The 25,785-nt window shown below is 44.0% G+C and overlaps 2 protein-coding genes across 5 annotated transcripts; both read right to left on the minus strand.

The window, feature by feature from the left end:
• Positions 1–119: 119 nt before the first annotated feature.
• Positions 120–18,761, minus strand: cdc14ab (cell division cycle 14Ab). Of its 4 annotated transcripts, none has more exons than XM_041041064.1 (16): positions 18,644–18,761; positions 16,306–16,396; positions 15,529–15,604; positions 14,052–14,144; positions 12,830–12,909; positions 10,074–10,140; positions 9,149–9,211; positions 8,387–8,474; positions 7,741–7,971; positions 7,275–7,413; positions 5,839–5,986; positions 5,634–5,734; positions 5,255–5,302; positions 4,929–5,057; positions 3,951–4,311; positions 120–2,460 (listed from the first exon to the last, which is right to left on the minus strand). In XM_041041064.1, exons 3-16 carry the CDS (start codon positions 15,568–15,570, stop codon positions 2,431–2,433), a joined length of 1,620 nt encoding a protein of 539 aa, XP_040896998.1. In that variant the 5' UTR covers positions 15,571–15,604; positions 16,306–16,396; positions 18,644–18,761; the 3' UTR covers positions 120–2,430. The 4 variants fall into 4 exon arrangements, with proteins under 4 accessions (XP_040896998.1, XP_040896996.1, XP_040896995.1 ...); XM_041041062.1 differs by lacking the exon at positions 18,644–18,761 and adding an exon at positions 17,436–17,810 and having other exon boundaries at positions 3,951–4,182; XM_041041061.1 differs by lacking the exon at positions 18,644–18,761 and adding an exon at positions 17,436–17,810.
• Positions 18,762–20,294: 1,533 nt separating this feature from the next.
• rtca (RNA 3'-terminal phosphate cyclase) lies at positions 20,295–24,778 on the minus strand. Its single transcript, XM_041039538.1, has 11 exons — positions 24,633–24,778; positions 24,385–24,485; positions 23,286–23,429; positions 22,840–22,963; positions 22,677–22,735; positions 22,448–22,589; positions 21,529–21,650; positions 21,217–21,275; positions 20,917–21,011; positions 20,733–20,837; positions 20,295–20,533 (listed from the first exon to the last, which is right to left on the minus strand). Exons 1-11 carry the CDS (start codon positions 24,687–24,689, stop codon positions 20,435–20,437), a joined length of 1,107 nt encoding a protein of 368 aa, XP_040895472.1. The 5' UTR covers positions 24,690–24,778; the 3' UTR covers positions 20,295–20,434.
• Positions 24,779–25,785: the final 1,007 nt, after the last annotated feature.

Genomic DNA, 25,785 nt, shown 5'->3' on the forward strand with positions numbered 1-25,785 from the left:
GAACTCGTCTCAGTCTTGTGGGCTTTCACTCAGGGCTTAATGTCTTTTTTAGACTTGGACTTGTAAAGTTAAACTGGACTGTAATGTGTAGTCGACAGACATGAAAACAGACCAAAGGGTCAGAAGAATAATTCTTTTATTTGTGTTACTGCTCAGAAATAAACTCAGCTTTCAGTTAAAAGAAAAAGCTACACATTTATTTTCTAACTTGTCCGTTCATAAAAGACTTGAATAAAGGCATCGCTTAGAGGATCAGGACTTTCATCAGTGAAGAAACAATTAAAATACTTCATTTAAACATTTCCATTCCAAAATAAAAGCCCCCTGCACACATCAGACATTTTCCCAGAAACCTTCAAATGCTCAAACGTGATGAGTTTTAACACATTTAAGGCACTTCAGTGACTTCATAGCCTGAGTTTCCTGAAAACAAACTTGAACAAACTTTAATAATCCTCTGACTGAGAGAATCAACAGATAGCTGAAAATCTGTCCCTTTACAGCAGGATGACTGTTTCTGTAAACTTGGAGCTTTTATTTTGAAAGTGTCTGAGTGGTGTCCTCATAAAAATGTTAAAGGCTCGAGTTTGTGACACGTATATTACACGTGCACCCTTCTTAAATGTCTCATGTACAGTACGAGTAAATAAAGAGCTGGTGGTGAAGACGTCATCCGAGGAGGTAGAAGACGCAAACATCAAAAACATCAGACCCAACTGACGTTAAACACCCTTACGTCCACCTTCAGCTATCATTTCAACCAATCAGCATTTTGAACAATCAGCGGGTGAATCACATGGATGTGAAGAGGATCAGCTGATCTCCAGACAGCCAATCAGCTGACCAATATTCAGTCAGTGTCTGGTTTTCAAAAACACGAAGCTGACACATCAGCAGATCTTCTTGTTCCCCATCTTCTGAGAGTCCGGTGTTTAGATGGATGTCCTTTAACCTGTGTCCTGTACAGAGACAGGCCCTGGATGTGGTTAGCTTAGCTTAGCATAAAGACTGGAAGCAGGGGGAAACGGTTAGCCTAGTCCCTCTGATTTACATGTTGGATCTCGTCTTTTATTGATCTTCCCATCTGAGCTTGAGGACAGGCCGTCATACTCTGTGTCCACATGTCCCAGTGCTGTACACACCAAGACACAGTCTGTACAAGTAGACGCCCAGCCTGGTATGAACTGGACCAGTATATCAGGACCTGCAGTTCCCAAACAGGTGTGGCTCTGTCTTTATGACTTTGGGTGTCTCTGTGTTGGACAACTGTGCTTTAAACAAACGAGTGTTTTAACAGTGTCCATCTGACGTACACTGATCCCTTCTGCTAGGTCCCCTCAGCGCCACTGGTCAGTGAACACATCATCACCTGAGCTGAGACAATGCTGCTGCTTTACAAAGACAGAGGCTCGTAAAGGTCTTCCGTCCCCAGATGACAATTTTTAAACAGAATTTGGTCAAATTCACTTTGACTTAAGGGGAAGAAACACAAACACTGCTGTTGTTACTGCACCTGTTCTCACAGAGTTACTGTCTTCATCAGTTCATCTGATTCTCCTCATTGAACGGATGAACCCTTCAGTCTATAAAATGCCATCAGTAACCAACAGACCCTAACCCTGGTTCACCTGGATGGAGCCTGCATGTTCAGTTATTGCTGATCGACTTGCTGGTTAACTAACAGTTTTTAAGGCTGAGTGGGTGCACACTGTCACACACACACACACACATCTTACTGTCTTTGTGAGGACACTCATTGACCCCCCACCCTAACCTTAACTAAAACCAGGTCTTAACCCTCATACAGCCTTTAAAGTTGTGTGGACATCTTGACATTGTGTGTCCTCACAACATCAAAATGTCCTCAAAACAATGGTTTAGAAACAAAATTTGTCCACACAACCACTGAAAGACACGTACATACACACACACACTCTTTAATCCCCTGAGTTTGATGCTGACATTCTGTTTTTGGTCCCTTCTTCTTCTTCTTCTACTTCTTCTTCTCTCATTATTATTCTCATTGTTGCTGTTGGTTCAGTCCATCATAGTGAATCTGTTCTGTCCTTCCCACAGAAAGTAAATACTGTAACCACGACGACAGAGTCAGTCTTTGTCAGCTGATCCTTCCATTTATCAAAAAACTCAAAATGATCTTCATTAAAACAAAAATATGTTTTCTTCTGTCACAAATCAGAAATATAAAATCTGTCTTCTGTATCTAAATAAATCTTCTGCTGCAGCCAAACACACGTGTAGATTACATCATATATACAGACAGTATGAACACAGAGCAGCTATTACCGGCTCAGAGGAGAATCAGACAGTCCTGCTGGTTTATTAGCTTCCCTTTGAGCATCCGACACGGGAGGGATTCTGGGTAGTCAGGAGGGATTGTGGGTAATGTGTCCTCAAGTCAGACCTGTAGTTTTAGTATTGGATGTATTCAGACTGAAGAGACTGAAAGAGAAAACATGAAAACATCAGGGTCAGATTTGATGTGTACATACTGTTAAAGGAGCATTCCACAGAATTTACAAGTTACAGTTCACTGGTCTCTCTTCGTCCTCCTCAGCCTGTGAAAACAGTGATTAACGTTGATCAGTACAGACGCCTACAGGTGTGATTATCAACGTGATGCTCCAGGTGAATCAGCTGCTGCTCAGTCTGTTTAAACACAGACTGAACATCACAACCTTTATCACAGGACTGTGGATCAGATCGTCCACCTCTGAATCAGGACCTGACTGAAACGAAGCACAGAGCTGATGTCACTCTCAACACAATCTCAGCCAATCAGGTGAAAAGAGCAACGGAGACAGCTGATCAGCTGTCAGACAGAGCAGGTACATGAAAAAAGCCTGAGTTTTGGGGACATGGTGGGGACAAATACCAGTGACCTCTGTGTAACATAAAAGTTGTACTGTGTACAGACAAATCCCTGTCCTGCTGTTGAGGGGAGGAGTTTAAATCTCAGCTGGTTCCTTTAACTCAGCAGCAGCTTGTTAGTGAGAGACAGAAATGTTAATGAGACAGACAGCAGAGCGAGTCCACTGATTCTTCCCACCCAGTCAAGAACACAAGCAAACTGAAGCAGATTGAAGCAGATGTCATATCTGAAAAGTGTCCTCTCCCCTGTGTCAGTTAAAAGAGACTTCTTCAGTTATTTAAGACATGATGCATAGAGCCAGCAGCTGGTCATGTGACCTCTGTTACTGAGCAGATGAAGAGTTTAAATTCACAAGGTTAGAGACACACTGGAAACATCAGACACAGGTTTCCTCTGGCTGTCAGAGTCAAAACGAGCACAGAGCGGCTTTAACTTAGGAAAAGTGACCCAGTTTCATGACAAGTGAGCAACTCATCTGCTGATAAGGAACATGTGAAATCATCAAGAGCCCCAGAACAGATACTGGGTGGGGCCTGTGGTGTCACTGTTTTCCTAAAAACTGGTGTAATCAGAGCTTTGTGTTGTTCTTTGATAAAGTCTGCAGGGTCTCAGCTCTGGTCCTGGTCTGCAGGGTGTCACATTTCTACAGTCGCTCTAACAACACGTCACAACAAAAGATACAAAGCCCGCTGTAGACACAGGTGACAGGTGGACTTCTTTCAGCTGGACAGGTGAGTAAGTCAATAACTTAAATGATTGTTGTTATTATTTGTAAAACTAATCAGACTTTTTATAAACTGTGCCTGGTCACAGCGTAGCTTTGTTTTTGGCGTTAGAAAGAACGATGATGAAAATACTTTCACTGTTTTTCACAAAGCGGCTGATGAAAACTGTGTCAGGTGATTTGATGAAAGTCCACAGGACAGATGAGACTGTACTTGTGCAGCAAACCACAATTACAGGTGTCTGCTGCTGCGTCCAGTGTGTTAGTGATGTCAGAACAGAGAGAGCCAATCAGCAGAGAGATAGGGCTGAGCTGCTGCTGTGTCAGAGGACTTACAGGTATGGAGCGGCTCAGGTAGCGTCCTGACGGGCCCTTCATGGCGTTGTAAGGCCCGGGGCCCCTGTAGGAGCTTAAGTCCTGAGGGCCTGGTCGGACAAAGCTTTTCCCTACGGGTGGTGCCGCAGAGCCAGCGAATGGACCATTGTTGTTGTTGATCTCATGCTGCATGCTGCGAGGTCCGTTACCATAGCGGCAGAGAGGGGGAGGGGCCAGAGGGGAGGGGAAAGGACTGAGAGACACAGAGGAAGAGGATGAGGAGGAGGGGGACGGAGAAGAGTAGGGAGTCTTCCTGTCCTCCTCCACGTCTGCAGCGTACAGATCACTGAGAGAGCTGGCCAATCGAGAGCTGAGAGCTGAGCTGAGGGCGGGGCGGGGCGGGGCGGGGGCGCACATAGAACACACAAACAAAATGATACAAACAACAAAACACACTGTGACAACATCCTTCTGATCCTGGATCAGAAACACTGGTCAGCTGATAGTAACTGAGTCCACAGTGTGACCATGATGTTTCCTGACAGACACAGCAAGTCAGGTTTACTAAAGATTTAAACCAGGATCCACTGAGGTTTAATAAAGACTTAAACCTTGATTAAGACCCTTGTTAAACTGCTTTAGCAATGACCAAGACAGGTTAAATTAATCTTATACTGAGTTAACCTGATGTTATCCAACCTGGATCATGGCACGTTTAAAGCTGACAGAGTGAACAATGACTTTACTTACTGACTTAATCGTGCCATGATCCAGGTTGGATAACATCAGGTTAACTCAGTTTAGCTGAGGTTCAAATCTGGTTCAAATCAGGTTCAAGCCCATTATAGGCTGTTGTACGGCCTCTGCAACAGTACTACATAGAGGTGAACTAAGATGACAGAGAGTGAAGGAGACTCAGTGAGATCAGAGGTCTGACTGATGAAGAGGAGATAATGAAGAGGAGTGGGAGTCAGGCAGGATGCTGGTGGAAACACTAACCTCCTGATGTTTGACGCAGATGATGAAGGACTTCTCCCAATCCTCTTGGCGGCAGCAGAAGCAGAGGATGCTGGGAACTTGGAGGACTTGAGGGGGGAGGAGGGGCCCTGGCCCACCCCCAGTGACAACCTGAACACACACACATACACACACACCACTATCAGTAAATGTACTGATTCATAGTTCTGACCATTCGATCCACTGATTAACAAGAAATTACTTTTTAGATCATCACATGTTGAGTCACCTGCTGTGATGTTCTTGTTAGTTTAGCTTTTAGAGTCAGGCTAAGTTCAGACTTAGCTCAGAATTAGTTCAGTTCTGACCTGAGAGGCTGAGAGGCTGATCTGCTGTGCATCTTCATCTCCTCCACCCTGAAAGAAAACATATTTTTTTATATCCACATCTCCTCAGCTGCAGAGTCAGGAATGTGTTTAGACGGGATTCTGGTGTTCAGGAGGATGATTCATTCACCCAGCTGATAAAAATACTTTCTAACTGATTGGCAGGACACTAAATACATCACAGGCAGGCAGATTCTCTTTTAGTTGCTTATAAAGAAAAAAGTCTGGTGTGTGCTTGTAGGGAACCAGATGCAGAGAACCGTGTAACCATGTAACCCTTTAAGAGTCATGGATCACTGTAGCTGCTCTGTTAGAGGTTCAGCTCCCTCTGCTGGTCCTCTTCTGATTCTGGTGTTGGTACCTCAGAGCTCCGGTGGTGGCGGGGCGAGGGGGGCGTCGGCTCTTTAAGGCTCTCAGTTTGTCTCCCTGAGTCAGACCCAGACCACTGTCTGTTCCCTCACTCTGGAGGAGAAAACAAACGCACCATGAGACAAGTGACATGTTCACAGAAAACAGTGTGTACCATGTTTCTTCATGTATGTACTGTGTGCGTGTGTGTGTTTGACCTCCTGCAGATGGCACATGTTGCTGTTGTGGGCGGGGTTTAAGGTGAGGTCATCCATAGTGGTGATGAGGTGAGTCACCGCCCTCTCCTCCAGCTTGGCCTTCTTTAAACGTTCACTGTCGCCTAGCGACCACAGCGCTGCTTGCTTCCTGTGAATATAAGAAACAGGGTCAGGTAACCTCATCATAAAACTGTGAAAAAGTCAAGTGTGAAATCTTGAAATAACCCAAAGGGATTCTGTTTACTAGAGCTAACAAAGAAAAAGAAAACCGAAAAACAGAAACTCTGATTTTTAGACTGGAGTTGAAGACAAAATGTTCAAACCCCCAGAGCTTCCTGCAACAGCAGACCCACAGTCAGTACACTTACCTGCCCTGTTTTTTAACCCGGTCACTGTTACCTGTTCACAAGCAGCAGATCACGGATCAGATTTCACTTCTCCCACACTATTACTCTGGAACTGTGTTCTCATTACTGCCACATGTTTTCAGGCTGGTACATGAAAACAGAGTCACAACAGCTTCAGTCAGACCAGGACCAGGACTGTCTTACAGCACCTACTGTGTGCTATAAGACACAATAGGTTTCCTCTCAGGAAACCGAGCTGGAAAAACATCCATCCATCCATTTTCTATCCTGCTTGATCCGCCAGGGTCGCGGGGGAGCTGGAGCCTATCCCAGCTGACTACAGGCCAGAGGCGGGGTACACCCTGGACTGGTCGCCAGTCAATCGCAGGGCCGACACACAAAACACACACACTCACACCTACGGGCAATGTAGAGCAGCCAATTAACCTAATGTGCATGTTTTGGGGATTGTGGGAGGAAGCCGGAGTACCAGGAGAAACCCCGCTCAGGGGAGAACATGCAAACTACGCACTTCTGAACCTGGAACCCTCTTGCTGTGAGGCGGCAGTGCTAACCACTGCACCACCGTGCCGCCCGCAGCTGGAAAAACATGATGCCTAAAAATCTGTTTAAAAACAAAACAGGCCTTGTAAGAATCTGGAGCCAACACAAACACACAGTCTGGAACTGCCACAGCATGGAAATGGTTCACAGAGATAAGCAGCAGTTCTGTACTATACATAAACACACACACACACACAAACAGCTCAGTCACACACACACGCTCAGGTCCTGTCCTGTCAGCACACTGAAGTGGTTTCTGATAATCTGACCTGTGTGAACTCTGCTCATGTTCAGAGTCCAGCTTCATATTTACAGACTGAGCTGAACTCACTGTTTACAGCAGTCTCCTGGTCTGACAGTAATGTGATAATCATAATAATCATAATAATAATGTGTGGTCAGAGCTAAGTTACAAAGTGCCTTGCATTTGAACATGGAATAATACCTGCTTTAATCAAAAGCTGGTTCTTCCCCTTATGAACTCATGAACATTACAGACGATAACATCCAATCAGAGAGACTCACTCTTCCAGGAAGTTCTGCTGTGGTCCAATCACAGAGCCTGGCCTGCAGATCCTGATCCAGGCGATGGCCTCTCCTGCCGTGAAGCGGTAATGTTTCATCAGGTAACAGCCAATCAGAGTGCCCGTCCTACCCAGACCAGCTGACGGAGACAGAGGTTTTACAGCGAGTCAGCAGAGCAGCATCAGACAGACACAAGAGAACAGATGTGTTTGAACAGATATATCTATAAATAGATATAAACACAGCTGAAACAATCAATTCATGAATTAGTCAATTGACAGAAAAATCATTATTGGTAATTATTTGGATAATCAATTAATCATCCAAGTATTTACTGGCTCCAGCTTCTCAGTGTCTCTCTGTTTTAAAATTCTCTTTCTTCTAATGTGAAGATTATTCAGTAGTAAAATTAAGAATTAAATTCAAATTAAAGTGAGATTAATCCTTAGTTGCAGGACGTCCTCACCCTTGCAGTGGACGGCCACAGCTCCGTCTGTGCTCTCACAGATGTGCAGGAAGCGGCGTGTGATCATGTCGCTGGGCGTGCTGCCGTCCAAGAAGAACAGCTCGTAGTGGTCGAAGCCGGCGTCGGTGAAACGTTTGGAGTCATAGATCTTCTTGTTCAGACGGATGACAGTGGTCACGTTGTGTTTCCTGAAGTACGGGAAGTACGCCTCGGGGGCATGGAGAGGGTAACCTGCAGGGGGGCGGGGCCAGCACAGGTGTTTCAGCTGAGTTCAGACACCATGAATCAGTTTCAGACAGTCTCTCCTGAAGCTGTGTGTGTTTCTGTGTGTGTGTGTGTGTGCACTGACAAACCACACATTCTGGATGAAAACATGATGTTTCTGCCTGTTTTTAATATAGAGCCTTTAAAAGCAGACTGAGAAGTACCAGTGTAATACTATGCTCTTTAGCACCTGACCATATAGTGCTGACAGTAAACCAAGGGAGAGAGTTAAACCAAGGGAGAGAGATAAATGAATGCACACAATATTTCAGTGAGCTGTTTTCTCCACTCAGCAGAAACCAAATGCTGCGTCTCATCAATTTTGTCCTGAAGAATAAAAAAAAAAGCTGAGAAACAGCAACTTGTCTCTCTGGGCACTCACCGTTCTCTATTTTCGTTTTAAGATGAGGTCCACTGAAGGCCAGAATCTTCCCTGGGACAATCCAGTTCAGATCTCCATTCTCCACCCGCTAAGAAAGCAAACAGAGACAGAACGTGTGAATGTTAGAGTCAACACAGGACTGAGAAGTTTGAGAAACTGTAGATGGAAACATCCAAAACAGAAACATTAACATTAAACAGCTCTGAATGTTCTGTAATGAAGCTTTGTTTGTAGGTCAGGGTTAGGGTTCTGATCGTCCTTCGGGGGGCGCTGCAGTCTTATTTCCTGAACATCATCCCCAACATCTCATACATGTTGCTTGCTACAGAACAAAGAGCCTGAATGTACACTGAGAGTTAACTGGACTAACTTTTAGATTCTTTACAGACGGTTTCATATTTTAACTGATTCAGACACGTCTCCTGCTTTCTTCAGTCTTGTTTCCTGGTTTGAGATTGATCCTTTCCTATATTATTTTCTTACATTCACTTGAAAAGTTCAGTGAACATTTCTGAATTTGTTGGTTTTGTTGAACATTTTCTGCTGTTTTTGGGAGTCCTCCTAATAAAACCCTATGAAAAGCTGAGATGACCTGCTGACACGTCAAAAGCTTTTTCTTCTTCTACCTAAATAATTTATCGCTCTGCAGCTCTGCAGAGGTACAGAGGAAGACCGACTGCTGCTGGTTTCACTCTGTACAGGTGTTAGGGTAGCTGGACACCACTGAGCTCCGTTAGTGCTGGTCCTGGTGTTGGTTTTTACCTCATAGTGTTCGTACTCGTCCACATCGAAGGTCTCAAAGTTGAAGAAGCCATGCTGCAGAGCCTGAAACAAACACACAGCTCAGACTGTGAACAAACCTAACAGCAGAATATGAAAAGGACTGTGAAGACATGATAACAACCAGTGAGTGAGTCCTGTCCCTGAAACCAGAAAACCAGCATTGCACTGGTTCACAAAACAACAACACTTGATTTATGCTGAATTCCTCTGTTCATTCTCTTTCTATGTTATTGTCATTCATCTTCCTTGTACTCATATCTCAATGCTTTGGCTGTACTGATTCACTGTGGCCCACAGTCACAGTCAGATGGCTTTGTTTCAACTGTACGTTGTGTGTAACAGTGTTGGAACATGGATCTCACTGTTTGTTAGGCTTCAGCATCTGTTTTTTTTAAGCTGCTGAAACATAAAGTAGCAGAGCACCTACAATTGAATTAAGGATTATTAGAATGTCTGTTTGTTGAAGGAGCTGGATTCACTTTTTAACTTCAAAACATGATGGAGTCAGTCCATCACTGTGTTTCAACAAACACTCTGCTGTTACACTCTGCAAAAGGCAGCGTGAACAGGCTGGTTGAGTTCAGGAGAGCTGACTGGAAAAGTCTGAGGCTGTAGCATATTGTCTGTTTCATGTCCTGTCTGTGTTAATGGTTGATGATTGGCTGGCCTCGCTCCTCTGCAGTACAACAGCTCCTTGTCCTCACACACACACACACACACACACACACACACACACACACACACACACACACACACACACACACACACACTCTGAGCTCTTATGTAACAGTAATCTGTAGTAAAGTGGACTCTCTGATCCAGTTTGCAGCTCAGACATGTTGGTTCATCTGGAGTTACAAACCCACGCAGCCAGTCAGAGCAGATTCAGAAACACTGAACTCACCTTCCCGATGCCCTGCAGACAGTCCAACAGTGTAAGGTTGTAGCTGCAGTTTCCAAAGGAGGCATCCCTGCACAGACACAGAGAGACAGAGAGAAGGAGTGAAACCTGGCACATAAACACAGACTGACGGATCTGAACACTAACATTAAGATGAAATGATCAGATTAAATGTACTGATCTCCAGCTGACAGGGAGCAGGTGAAAAAACTGTGTGTGAAGTCAGGCTGCAGCTGTGAGAGCCCACGGAGCAGCTGCACAGTGATTAATAATCATTATTGATAATTACTGATGATCTGAGGCTGCAGAATCAACATCACTTTTTAATCCCTTCCTACCTCAGTATCACCTGATTGGTTCACCTTAGTTCACCCTATTGTTTTGGTCTCTCGGTTGTTAGGGGCCTGACTGTGTTTCATTTATTTGATTTACTGTACCAGGTAAATCATGTTCTGACTCTGTTCTGTATATAATACTCAGACGGACATGGCATGTGTGTGTGAGGACACGACCTGACTTACTGACACGTCAGCCTGCATTTTTGTATACAGCCAGTAACAGTCAGGTACGGTCAGGTGCAGCCTCCTGAGAATGCGAGGATGCAGTACCATCAGTTTACACCTGAGACACCAGAGACTTCTCATGACAGCAGCAGCTCAGCTGGACACACCTGTTCTGTGACACAAGACCTTTTAACCATGCTGACACCGTGAAGGGAAGTCAACAGACACACCTATCTTATCTGTAATGTACATGTACATTAAAACACAACCAGGTTTCTCCTGTTGTGTGGATCAGTGGATCACAGCTTTGTCAGTGGACCATAGTTAAGTGTTGCATAGTTTGCGGTCATGGGTGTGGACATGTCTCCAGTGTGTGAACCTTCAGCTTCATTATCTCAGCAGTGTCAGATTCTCACCGAGCTGATATGGCTCCTCTCATCAGTGACACATATCTCTGCATCATGGAGGGAGAGGCAGCCTCATCACAGAGATCATATATTACATCTCATTTAGAATGTGACGCGGACGTGATGAGCCAGTTTATGAATTAACAAGGTCAAATAATCTTCATCAGCAGGGCTGCAACTAGCTGTTCTTTTCATCATCATCATTGATAAACTGTGGTCAAATGTCTGTGAATTGACACTCTGCCATAAGTGCCCCCATAAGTGGGGGCAAGTAGGCAAAGTGTGGACACACACACGAACTGGACTGTCCTGGTGTCCTTCTGGTGTCCTCAAACTGAGCTGGACTTTCTCCTTATGAATGAAGGGGCCCACTGACAACATCCCCACCCCTACTCCCCAGCTGCCCCACTACTGACCAACCCCCTTGAGGAAAGGGAGCCCACCAGCTGAGAATGGGCTCAGGACCTCCAGCTGAACCATACCATCAATGACCTGGAAATCACAGAGGTGGGGACGGCCATCCAAAGACACCACAGTGCAGGAGGACTCCTCCTCTATCATCAGCACAAAGCTGACCCACCTGAGGACTGAGGTCACATGGCAGGCGTGACGTGCGGCATGAAGGAGCTGAGAGAGGAAGAAGAGCAGCTAGACTCACACAGACCACAACCAGGACCCACCAACTCAACACCCACCCTCTAAAAACTAAAACCACACCCAGATGTCCCTCATGCCACATATCAACCCCCCCCCCCCGTGGTTTTTCTGTGTGAAAATTCATTTCACAGTTCATAAGCAACATCTCAAAATTTTAACCTCAGTGAAAGCACAAAGTCCATACTTAACTAGATTTAACAGTCCCTGCAGTTGTTTGACAGACGTCAGTAAGCAAATATTCAGACCGCTTACTGTACAATAAACAGTACAGCAGTTTCATTCTGCTGTCAGACAGTCAGTGAATGCCTCACTGTAGGGGGTGTGTCCTCCTCATGTTTAATCCATCAGCAGCCTGCAGAGCTCAGAGCGCCTCATCACACCTCCACCCAACAGCACTCTGCTGTTATATAACCACTCAGTGTGTGTGTGTGTGTCTGGGGTGACAACAAAAAGCCCTTTATCCTCCACACACACACACACACACACACACACACACACACACACACACACACACACACACACACGCACACACACGCACACGCACACGCACACACAGTCAACCCTCTCTCCTCTGTTTGTGCCTCACAACAACAAACTGAAGCTTCAAACTAACTTTATTCCTCCTGTTTTCATGTTTTAAACATCTCCTACAACAGTTTCACACCAAACACACAAGAAACGAACACTTTGCCTGAGGTAGACGGAGAATAAAGAGCGGCAAACTACGATGCTACATTACCCTGCTGTTTTCATCTTCTCTGACGTGTGAACTGTGCCTGAGATTTTTAAGTTCAAGCAGAAACAAAAACACGAAATATTTCTTCTCTGTTGTAAAATCATTGCTGTCATATCTTCTAACCTGTCTCAATGCCAGAGTGCCATTGGACGCTTGTCGGACAGCAAACCCTGGCCCTCTGTTGGAAATCATGGCCTAGCTCTGTGCTATGCAGAACATGTCAGAGTGTATCCCAGCTGATAAACTCTGAGCTGTCAGAACCTTCCATCAGTGGGTTTTTATACTGGTCTGGACTCTGCTGGTTCACGCAATGGACACAACCACAGCAGTAAAGACTCTGAACTGAACTGAAGGATGTTACTGTTTCCTCACAAGGTTAGAGGTCACCTCATGACTTGTAGTTCTGCAGTAGTACTGCAGTACATCTGTAGTAGTCCTGGCAGGGGACAGACTGACCTGAAGGGCAGGTAGGAGGCGTTTGAACCGGATATCAGAGCTCTGTAGGCTTCTTCTGGAGTTTTCTTCAGGTAGATCACCTGAGACAGAGACAAACAGGTAAAATACGTGTTGCTGCTCATCACCAGGCTTCGATTGTCACACACGTCATGTGGAGAAAAGACTATTTACAGGTAAACTTGACTTGTTTGAGATGTTGCATTAGTGCATGTATTTGATATCACTACTGAATATCTGTACCATTAAACTGCCATGACATTCAGAATACCAGCTGTATAGTTGAACACAAATGATTATAATGCTGCTAAGTCTCGGTTTTTGTGTGTTGGACAAATGAACAGTTACAGTTAGTTACACTGCAGCTGCCATTTTTAAAAAAAAGTCCTCTTTCAAAATAAAAGCAACCAATCGTTCCGCCTGGCTGTTGTGAGTGGTCAGTGTCTCTGTCCACACAATCAACTTCTGTTTCAGCTGCTTCAACACCATCAAATATTCAACACACACTCACACACACCAGGACAGTGTGTGTGTGTGTGTGTGAGTAACATATCAGGTCTACCTGATCAGGTCAATCTGTTCTACCTACACACATAAACTTCACACTGACCTACCTTCATACTGTCAGTGCATCACTTGTGGTACAAGTTTGTGTTGCTTTTGTGTAACATGAGACAACATGTCATACTGATGGAAGGGCTAGAAGGCAATAGCAGCGCAGTATTCTGTGCTACTGTTTGTGCTTAGCTGCGGTTTGAACTGATGTTACCACAGGGGGCTTGTTATCCAGCCTGGCTGGACTCTGATGGTAAAGTCATCTTTCCAAAGTTTGTTGCATTTTGTCTTTGTCTGCACAGGACGCTGCATATTTTATAACAGATATCGCTCTGCTGTTTCCAAATCACAGAGGCTTCACCACAGTTTCACTGTCATGTGTGGACGTTCTTCTCTTGGTCTGGGTCACCCTGCAGCCGTAGCCTGATATGGTGACTGTGCAGATGAGAACTGACCCAAATAAAGAACGGATACATTTACTGTAGTTTACTTATGAGTTTATCACTGTTTCTGTGGGAAGTTTTTTTCTTGATAATTATCTAGATTCTTTTATTGCCCAGCCTTTTACACTGCAACATGAAAAACTTTAATCTTAATGGGTTTTCTAACTCCTGTTTAACCCCCAAATCCAAGCAAGACAACCATGCTACAAGAGAGAAGAAATTCTCACAGCGTATCCTCCGATCAGCACGGCAGCGTTGGATCTCTTCCTCTGGTCGAAGCTGGTGTAGTGAACAATTCGTTTCCTGGTCAGAGTGAAGGACTGCAGAGAAAACACAGCACGAGCACTGTTACAGCTGCCAGGACTGTAGACAAGTAGTCAGTCCACACCTTCAGCAAATCAAAACCACCAACACTTTTGTTTTCTGTCACAAGAACTGCTTTTTATGTTAAAGAAGTCACATGCGACAGAGAAAGTGGAATCTCAGCACTTTTTTATGACATTTCATAGATCACATGATTGATTGGTCACAGGTTGTGACGTAATAGAGAACCACAGTGTGACAGGATGAAGCGTGAAACAGATGTGGAGCTGCAGATTCTCACACTGCACTGGTAAAGTATCTTCTGTCTTTATTTCCTCATTAGTAACTAACTGTTGACACATCCATCCCATTCATCATGTGGTATGTACAAATCTATCTTTAGTGATTGTCCAAGCAGTTTCTTCAGGGGGACTGAGCAGTTTCTCACATTCCCATCAGTTCCTCAGGAAACAATGTTTGGATCTTGTTGTAAAAAAAAAAAAAAAAAAAATCAGACATATTTATGGTGCTGAGATCTATGAGTTTATAGACTTTGGTGCAGATCCTGATCATAATCTGGATCTGGGAGAAGAAAATGCAGAATCTGCATCACACACAGCTTGGACTTACTCTTTTTTATGACAAAGAAATCACGCTTATTTCTCATTTCTATTATCAGAGTCAGACACAAGTGTGAAGGACTGTTTGGCCATCTGCGACGGAATGAAGCTCCAGTGTCTGAATGAAGCTCCAGTGTCTGAATGAAGCTTCAGGGTGACTGGATGAAGCTTCGGTGACTGAATGAAGCTTCAGGGTGACTGGATGATGTTTGGTATTTTCAGGAGCTTGAAACTGGCTGCACTTGTCTGTGTGGTGTTTCGGTGCCGAGCATGAAGGCAGGAGTTTCTTTCAAACGAAGCACAGTTGTTGATGGAAGTTTGAAGGCTGAATTAAAGACTCCTCTGTCAGCAGATGTCTTTAACTCTGCATGAAAAATGACCATTTAACACGTATAACGTTTGAAGTAGGAAGATTTATAAATCAGTCTGAGAGTCCACAGTGCTGTCCACTGCTGCTGTGCGCTATATGAAAAGCTTCTTCTTCACTTCATTAAATCCCTGCAGCATCTGAAGGCAGCAGGACACGTATGCTGATAAATGTGCAGCCAGAACACAGTGACATTACACACACACTGCACACTGTGCTTACCTTGATGAAATCACATGTAAACAACAGCAGGTTGCTACAGAAGAACCACCTGTGAGACCAACACCTGCACCCTGCCCTGCTGAATCTGATGATGTGTGTGACAGTCTGATGTGATGTTGCGTAACATTGTGTCTGTCCTGTTGCATTCTGGACATTCCTGTTGAGGGAGAGTCAACAGCAGCAGAAACTCACCTTCAGCTTCTTGTTGAGTTTGCAGCAGTATCGGTACAACATGGCCAGGTTCAGTGGACCAAAGTCTGCATAGAAACTGGAGACAACCAGAGGACAGACAGGTTAAAGCACTCTGGATGTAGGTGGTTATCCACCAAAAAAGGTGATCTGTGTGTTGGAATGGAAAGTGATGACAAGCACCAGTGAGTGAAAGTCTCAACTTGCATTCAAAAAATACTTCCTCATTAACTGTTTACACTTTGATGTCTGAGCTCTGGACCTCTCAAACTCTGATTTAAGCCAGGACTAACATTAAACTCTGGGTGAACATCCTCAGTCACACACACACACAACACCTGTTCTGATTCTTTTCTGGACACTTCAGTGTTTTTGCCTAATCTCAGATAAGGATGAAAGATTCATTGTATATTTAATATTAAAATTGCAGTTTTAGAGTGAAATCTGTACATCACTAGATTACAAGTGTCATCATTAACAGAGTGTAAAATCAGTGTGCTGAGTCACAATTTAAGCCAGAGATCAACCTCTTTCAATGACAATACAATGACAACATACAGAGGTGTGGTTTATTTTGTGAATGAAAAAATGTCTTTACACTCAGAAGGGTGCAGAGTTATTTACAGAAGGCTCAGGTATCATATTTGTTCTCTACCGAGCACTGAAAATTCAAACTCTGCAGCATCTTCCCTGAATGAAAGCACTTAAATAGCCCTGCAGACTGGCTCCTGAAACACCCAGAGTGCAGAGCAGCACATCAACATCATGTGATAAACTTACTTTTCGTAGATGAACTCGTCATCGGTGCAGAAGTAGTGAGTGTTGGCTGTGCTTTTAGGTTTACTGCGTAATGTGGCGAAGTACAGACGCTCTGGTAGAGAGAGACAGAGAAATGAAGAAATGAACAAAACTGAATTCAGATCAGTTATTCAGCAGCTAGTTATTCAGTTATTCAGATATGGGGTTAGTTTACAAACTGTATAATATACTATATAATATTTATAACCACTACGTCCCCGGTTAGAGACCAGCCAAAGGTTTTAGTTAGACCTCTGTTTCATGTCACATCCTATAAATCATATAAATAACGTACGAGACACGTATGGAAGAACAGATCCAAGTGAATAAATACAAATAATTCAGAAGTGCAATCTGAGAAAAGAATTGTTAGAATCTTATTACACTTTGAAGACTGAGGAGATACAAGATTACAAGAAAAAAGTGTTTTATCTAAATAAATATTTTTCACTGACAAGTAAATCTGTTGTAAACATCAACACAAATGAATAATTGCTACTGTTATTGATATCAGCTGCATTTTTTGGGCGGATCAAATGTAATGTCAAATGCACAGAAAAGTTCCTGTCTCGATCAACCAGAGTATAAAGTGAAGCTTTCACATTGATGATTCTGTCTGAACCAAAAGTGAATGGACAGAACATCGGATAACAGATCAATGTGATCCACCGTTTGTTAAGGCTGTGATCTATGAATCTATTCGTCCTTACAGCACAAACACAAAGCGCTGTCACTGTTTGTATCAAGGTGTTTTCACCATGTTATCTTTCCACCTGTAATAAGGATGGTGATGTGTTCAATCAACCAAACTACCTGATCAATAACCAATCACCTGCTGATCAGCTGACCAGACAGACCGCAGAGGAGCTGCTGGCTGATACTCAGTGACTTTGACTTTAAGTCTTTACTTTTAAATCCATATATATTTGATGGACAAACTCTTTTACACTCTTAATTCTGAATAAACTCTTTCTGCCTTTGCTAAAACTTTATTCTTCTTATAGTTACCTTTAATAAACTGAGACTTCTTTTTAAAATAAACTCTTTATCTTCACTTTACTTTTACCTTTATCAAAACTATCTTTTATTAGTTCAACTTTTTTTTTTTTTACCTTTAATAAACTCCGCGGTCCCCAGCAGCTCCAGGTCCTCACTCATCCTGAACAGCGCGGCCAGGATCGGTGGGTGCTTGACTCCCTCCCCTGTCATGAATCCCTCCTCCTCCCACCCTCCTCACAAATCCTCAGAAACTTTTCAAAGTGCGAACCGCTCGGTTAGCTCTTAGCAGGCTAGCAGCAGCCGAACACAGACTGCGTGAAAAGTTAAAAACTTTCTCCTCACTTTGCCATCAGCCTCTGCGACCGATCTTCACTCACGGAGGAGCCTTTTCTACTGTTTACGCTGTTTGCTTTTCCGCTTTTTAGCCGGTAAACCTCCCCGGGTTAGCATGTTTGCACGTTAGCATTTTAGCCTTGCAACCTCTTGAGGACACTCGCAGAGTCTGAAACTCTGATTGACCGAATCCTGTCTTAAGACACGTTACCATAACAACGAGGGCCGCTCCCATAGCAACCACAGCCAATCAACAACCAGAACGCTCTATGCTACTTTCACGGTCAGATGGGAAACATGAGCAGTGAGGCTTTCAGGTGCCGACGGGAACAAAAGGTTGTTTACTTAGAAGTTCATGAACTTCTACATCACAGTTCCAGATTATAAACCAAAACCTTCAGTCTGAGGCGGGTCCACTGATTTTCATTTGATGGAGCACTTTCATTGGTCGTGTGATTTGTTTATAAAGCACTGTGTAACATTGTTTTTAAAGGTACTATATAAATCAGGTTAATATATGTGTTCAAATATTATTAACTTGATCATTTTCCTGGATAAATATTATGTCTTATATATGTTTCATAAAAGTGATCTCTTTCTTGATCTTCTTTCTGGGTTTTTCATCTTGATTTTTTTTTCTCAGTCTCAGAGTCTCAGTATTAAAGATGAAAAGAAAAAGCACAGTTAGATGTGTGAGATAGTATGAGTTGGTTTACTTTGCTCCTGCTCTTTCCTTTTCTCTCTACAGTTTAGTGAAGTGCCACCTGTTCTCAGGTCAGTTTCAGACCAGGTTTTCTTCTAATCAGACAGAAATCCGGCATCTACCAAACAGACCAGCTGAACCTGGACTCTGGAGAACTCCTGAAACAAGGTGATTTGTTTTGGAAACAGGTTGTATAATCTCACATGACTGGCTGATTCAGGTGGAGATTTAAATCCCAGATTAGTTCTTTAGTGCCTGCAGAGCCTCTGTTTATGTCAAACACACCTGCAATCAGAGAGATCCATACACGGTTTGGAGCTGGTCCAGGTCCTGGTCTGGGTTCGAGTCCAGGCCCTGGTCCTGGTCCTGGTCCTGGTGCTGGTGCCAGTCCTGGTCCTATCTGGGGGATGCGGGGACCATCCTGGTGCGTCCTCCAGGCCCCAGTGTCTGCCATGCTGCAGGGCGGCAAGCAGACTGCGAGGACAGGTCTGAACTGAGCCAAGGAGGTGTCAGGTGACCTGGATCAGGTTACTCCTGGTTCCAGAGGGGACAGAGGTGTGAGTTTACAGTCTCCTCGGGTTTCAACACACATTCAGTTCTGAGCAAGGGTTCCTGCTGTACACACTGTACATCAGCTCACCTGCTGCAGGTGAGTTGAAGAGGTTAGAGGGACAACAACACAACACCATGATGATGACTTCATGGAAACAAGATGGGGACCACAGGAAGTCTAGGCCCAGATCCAGGTCCACCAAGAAAAGTCCAGATCAAGTCACCTGTCTTCATCGTACAGGGACAGACCCACCTGTCTCACTGCAGGCTGTTAAACACATTACAACCAAAATAAACTACAGTACCCAGAATTCATCACTTTCTCATTCACTTTGTGAAAATCCAGCAAAACTAAAACAATTGTGTGAAGTGGAAAATTCCTGACAGACTTCACTGTCCCAGAGGGACACACATCCAGACAACACACCTGCACACACACTCAGGCACACAGTGTCAGTCACTGCTGCAGTGGCATCTGGATTTAATGTCTCATAGCTGAGTCTCATAATTTCAACATAATGTCATAATCATGTCATTTTAGAACCTGAGGATGGTCATGATTTTTTTTTTCTCGCACAATCTCATTATGCTGAGCCACAAAATCATAATTATTGACTTATTGTCTCAAAATTTTGATCCTGATCTAAAACTAAACCCAGGAACTTAGCACACTTAACCCAGAGTCTAAGGATCTTAATTTACAAAATCAGAATGTTGTCTTTAAAGGTCATAATTCTGATGTGGGATCTCAGAAGTTTGACCTCAGAAAGTTATGCTCTGATTTAAAAACGTCCACCTCACATGTCAGGTGTTGACATGTGGTCCTGTGAGCACCCCCAACAGGCGGCAGAGCTTATTACAGCCACAACCCCAACAAAAACCATCCTGATGATTCAGACCCCATCCAGCCTGCTTTCAGGACAGGTCCACAGTGTGCATGTGTTTTTCCTCCTATTCATGCTGAATATTAACAGGTGGAGACAGTCCACAGTCCTAACTCTGTGTTGGATGTATTCTGAAGTTAATGTGAAGCTTCATTAGCCTGAAGGAGACATAATAAAATTCTGGCTCTATCACATCACAAACATGTTGTGCATGTTTTCTCTGTGGGTTCCTGGTTTTCAGGCCAGAGCCTGAGGAGGCTTTCTCTCTCCTGTCTGAACTGTTTTTGCAGCTGGTCTGTGTCTGACTTCTCTCTGTTCTCCTGATGGGTGAGACCGTTGTTGCTGTGCTGAGTTAAATGTTCATGTGGGATGATAAAAGGCCGTGAAACTGCAGATTGTATTTGTTTGTCATATTATAAAATTTAGAACTGCACTGGTTCTTCAGACTTCTAATGACTGATTCTGAGAACCCATTAAGAACATAGACAGACATAAACATGAACGTTGGAAAGACTTTTATTTCATTTATTACAGTATTTAAGGAAACACCCTGAGAGACAGAAGCTAAGAGGGTCAGCCAAGACGGGAGCAGCTACTGAGTCCAGTAGAAAGACAGTGGGTGTGTGTTCAGTGTGTGCGGCTACAGGTTGAGGTTGGCGGCTCCTGATCCTTGACATTCGATGATGTAGGTCACGTTACTGCTGAGCTCATCCTCACATTTTGTTATTGTGAACTTTGCCTGAAAATATCAAAATAAGAGCACTTATTAAAAAAAGGTTTCAGCAGTAGATCGAGCAGGACACCGGGACGTAATGCAGCGTCCGTCCTCATTCATTTCATTCACTTCTACCTTTCACCCTTTCACTCTGCTAGACTCCATAAGTTTTTCTGCTGAAATACCAATGACTGAATGAAGGACTGAGTGAGCCGTTTCTGACCTGAGTGAGCTGCTCTGCGATGTGGATGGCCGTCTGTGTGTGCAGCGTCACAGCACCGGTTCGAATCCGAGACGTTCCCTTTGCCAGCGCCATGAAGATGATGAGCTTAGGAGGAGGAAGAGATCGCGATTCAGAGTGAGGTCAGAGCAAGGTGAGAAGCAAGTTCAGAAGGTGTGTCTCTTACCTGGTCCTGTAGGAACTCGTCCACACAGCCGTTGTGTCTGATGTTCCTCAACAACATTTCAGCAGCTTCAATACCAATTTTATCTGCATACACACCTGCAAAACACACACACACACACACACACACAGACACAGGTGAGCATGTCTGACGATCCCAGCAGTGTGTTCACAGCTTCTGAAGAGGCAGGTGACATTCGGGTGTTTGTGTCTCACTGAGACTGAAGATGTGTGGTTGTTCAAATGTCAAACTAAACAGTGTAAACTCTGGTGTTTCTGGTGAATTCTCCGGTGACGTGCTCACCTTTCTTCCCCAGAGCGGAACCTGCAAACAGACAACCTGTAGACGACTCAGCAATGATTCTGAAACACAGAGAAGAAGGACCAATCAGAAAGCTGCTGAGGACACACCTGTTTCTTTATTAAAACACGCTGCATTCTCTGCATGTGGGAAAAGCAAAACACGAGCAGTTATAACTACATCCAGAAAGCTCTCTGAACTCTTAGTGAACAGTATTTGATTTTTCTGAGGTATTTTATTTGAGGAGATGTCATTTCCCATCTTTCTCCCAGACAGTGAACACAGCAGTGATGTCAGCAGGTGGGTGGGACTTACATGATGCCGTTGCCGTTACCGCAGGCCTTGTCTTTCTCCTGTAGCGACTGAATGTTAATGTAAAGTTCTTTGATTTCCTTCCTGATGGTTCGAACAGCAGCAGCCGACATGTCTTTAGCCAACTGAAGACACAGAAGAAGAAGAATGTCCAAGTATGTTTTTACACACACATGAAATCTGAACTCTGCATTTAACCCAACCATGAGCAGTGAACACTCACACACTTACTTATTTACTCATATCTGTGTCCCTAGCCCCTTAGCCTAACCCTAAGCTGCCTAACCCTGACCCTTACTTTAACGCTAACCTAAAACCACGTCTAACCCTCAAACAGCCCTTTAAAGAGTTGAGGACCGACCAAAATGTCCTCACCCCACAAGGCCTATACGCTAAGTTACTAAAGGGTCTGAAAAGTCATTTAACCTACAGACAAAGACCCTCAGTTGTCAGCACTGTCTGTAAACGCCTCCTGATGATGACACAGAAACTGTTCACACCAATCCAGTTTGAAAGAGCAACGGCCAATGAGGAAACACCAACGCTCGGCTCGGCCGACTGATGGTGTGACTTCATCTCTCAGCCAGTCAGTGACAGACGTTCCTGTTCATGGGGCTGACCTCACTGTTGCAGTCCAGCCAAAAAAGAATCTGATTTAGAAATGAGACCAACATGTGTGATCAGCACATCAACGACAGAACGAGGTGAACGTCTGAAAGGGGCAGAGCCTCCAGCTCTGGGCACTGGAGCAGTGAGAAGAGGTTTGGGTTAAGACACAAGGCGTCATGTCTCTGCCCTCTCCTCCTCTTGGAGCACCTTAGTCCATTTCCATTACAGTTGGGTCTGTAATTAGGTAAAACAAACTAAAAAAATCACCTGTCTGTGACCCTGCAGTATAAAAGCAGCAACATGTGTTGTTTACTTTGAAGGGCAGGACTCCAGCGACGAATGCTCTGCCGTAGATCTTGGTGATGTTTCCCCTCTCTGTCATGGTGACAGGCTGCAGCTCTTTGACCGGATTGACTGTCACCAACACTTCACCTCCACCTTTAGGGTAGTAACCCCTGAGACACACATACACAGAGTGAGACACACACACACACACACACACGTTTCTCCTTTCTCTACTCAGCAGACGACAGTGAACCAACCTCATTTTGATGTCACAGTCAAAATGGACTCCAAACTTCTCCACAATGGGTTTAAACACCTGAAGAAGAAAGATGGTTAAACACAGTTTTCCCAAAAATCCTTTGAAACTATCAGAATCAACAGCGTGTGTACAGCGTGAGCAGAGTGTGTATAGAACCAGACCTTGACAGTGTAGTCAATCTGAGGAGCCATCTCAGCATTGGTTCCTCCCTTCAGACAGAGCTGTGAAGAGGCGTCAGCGTACAGAGCACAGGGTAGAGCTACCTGCAGCAGCAGACACACACTCCTGATAAAACAAAACACACACACAGAAAACACAAAAATCAAATTCACTTACATTAATAAACCACAAGTTAATAAAAAAGAGACACCAGGTTTTGTAGACATGTGGATGATGTTTCACATCCATTCATCAGAACATGGGACCTCCATAAGTGTCTATGGTGAATAACTCTTTAAAAGCCAAAAGAACCCTGAGACCTCCTCAAGTTCCCCTGAAACACGGCTCTTTTAACCTCCTCTGAGACCCCTGGACCCTCCCCGAGGAGCTGTGGTACCCCTCAAAACCACCTGAACTGGAGGTCTGACGGACATTCAGTCGGTCTCACCCTGCTGTCTGTGTGTCGGCCGTGTGGTTCCCAGACTGGATCTTTCCTGGAGTCAGACTGATGTCGGTGGAGCCGATGCTGGCTCCCTGCAGACTGCCTGAACACAGATCTGAGACCAGCTGCAGGCCGCTCAGGTGCTGTGGTCTGAACACACAACAAAATATCATGGCATGTTTATTATTCTGCAGCTTTATGAAAACAGTTAATGTCTGATCAAATTCTGCCTGAGAGAAATCCTTTCTAAACTCCACTTAAATAGATTCTGCCAGATCATTGAGGTAAATTAAGAAAATACAACTTAAGCCATTTTTGATACCACATTGAATGTAAATACAGCAAAAATAAAGACTGTTTATACCTCTGGAGGCCTTATCAGAGGAAACTGAAAATACAGCTTTTAAAGACTTTAAGACCTGCAGACACCCATGTTTGGAAATTGAATATAATTTATTAAAATGCTTCCTCTGTTCTTATGCCTCAAAGAAAATGTAAGAATACCATCCAGAAATTGCACAAATTTGACATTTTTACAACAAAAGCAAAGCAACATATTAAACAAAATAAGATTAAAGATGTGTTTGGATGCTAAGAGTCTGTTAGTACAATCGGCAGCAACAGTTATTAACAAAATCTATTGAAATTATTGAATTGATTCTCAGCTGCTTAATGACGCAGCTTTCTGGAAGAAAGGCTGCGGCAGAGAATCGGAGAAATAACTTGAAGTTTCTGTTGAAGTTTCATGAATGTACAAGCCGCTGTGTGAAGAGGATGGACACAGGATTAAAAAACAGCTCATAGCGATTGTCTGAATGCCTCTGGGCATTTTTCTAGAGTTTTGTGTTTTCACTGACAAGTCAGACGGTCTTATTGTCCACGAATTTTGAATGGAATCTGGTCTGCGTCTCGTTTCTCAGCTGAAGAGTGAATAGGGACTAACAGGGAAACTAGACTGAAATCAGAGAAGAGTAACAGATAAAATATCACGAGTAACGGGAGCGTTTATTGTTCTCTTTGAACGTCTGCTAACTAAGTTAGCCGACGACACAACTTTAATGAATAGGCTAACATTAGCCTGCTAGCCGCGGGTCTGCTCCCTCACCTGAGCCCCGGTGTGCTCCTGCCGGCGCGGATTTTCGTGATTTTGATGGCAGAGCCGGTGATACAGCTGAGCGCCGCGGAGACTCTCAGGATCTGTCCGCCCTGCAGAGAACCGACACCGGGAAACAGAGCAGACATCAGTGAGCTCGCCACCGGCTGCTACTCGACTGCTACACGCCGCCGTTAGCCTTCTGTTAGCGCATCATCAGCGCGGAACATTTCTCTGGTAAACAAAGTGCAAGTACTTACTCCTTCCATCACGCTGCCATCAATCTCCTTAGCCGCCGCCGCCGGTTCCATCTTCATTCACAACACGAAACTTTGACTTTTCCACAGAAACGTGACGTTAGCGCCGAGCCCTTCTTTTTCTTCTTCTTCTTCTTCTTCTTCTTCTTCTCACTGTCCGGGTAGGCCACTTCCGCTTTCAAAATAAATCATTTCAATGACACGATAGATGTTCTTCCATTTTACTCAAATCGCTTATTTATAAAGCCAAACTTATTAACGAACCACCATATTTATGTTTTCTATAAAATTACGTAGAAAGTAAAAGTAAATGAACCTCCGATTTATTTTTGACCTAAAATCAAGTATACCTAACAATAGTACGCACCTCTGACAAAAAACGTAATGGAGATGCTGATTGTAAATTACCTTCAGCTTGAGGCTGGTTTCTGTAATCGATTGTATTTTCTCGCTTTGCAGCATTTTATTCTATATGCAGTGCCTGTGTTGACTAATTGGTGAAGCTTTGGTGTTTTCTTAAGTTGCAGTGTGCTGAGCTCTCAGGCCCACTGTAGGAGCATGATTTCTGGTAGTTAAGCTACAACCATACCAACTTTGTATGGTGACAATATGTGAATGTTTACACCTTTTAAAAACAGGATTAGCTGCTGCAGGTAACTGAACAGTGAAATCACCTCAGGGATACTCCTGGTATCATGCTTTTCTGTGCATCCTTTGGCCTTGTACTTATAGCAAGATATTTGGCAGCTCAGGTGCCTCTATAAATGTGTATTTTCCAAAGTTATTAAAGTCATTACTACACATATGTGTGTGTGATCTCTGCTTATCTATGAGGCAGCCATAGTGCTATTGATCCATGTATTCATAGCTCTCAGCAGTAATGACTTCATGGGCTTTTTAAATAATAAAATTCTTACTATCAGAGACAGAATTGATGACTGAAGCTCTGGGAGAGAACTGCAAACCCCACATTTTCCTTAATATTGTTGAAGGCAAGCTACAGCTAAAACAGGGTCATCTTTATTACACATTGGTGCAGACACAGAGCTCAGACACTCAGTTTGCACTGAGTACAGTACTGCACATGGATCTGCAGGATGCAAGCAGCATTGGATGGATCTGAGTGTCTCACCCTGGAGGAATGTCTGACTTTAAT

Source organism: Toxotes jaculatrix, chromosome 6 (assembly GCF_017976425.1).
Source record: "Toxotes jaculatrix isolate fToxJac2 chromosome 6, fToxJac2.pri, whole genome shotgun sequence".
Taxonomy (NCBI): Eukaryota; Metazoa; Chordata; class Actinopteri; family Toxotidae; genus Toxotes; species Toxotes jaculatrix.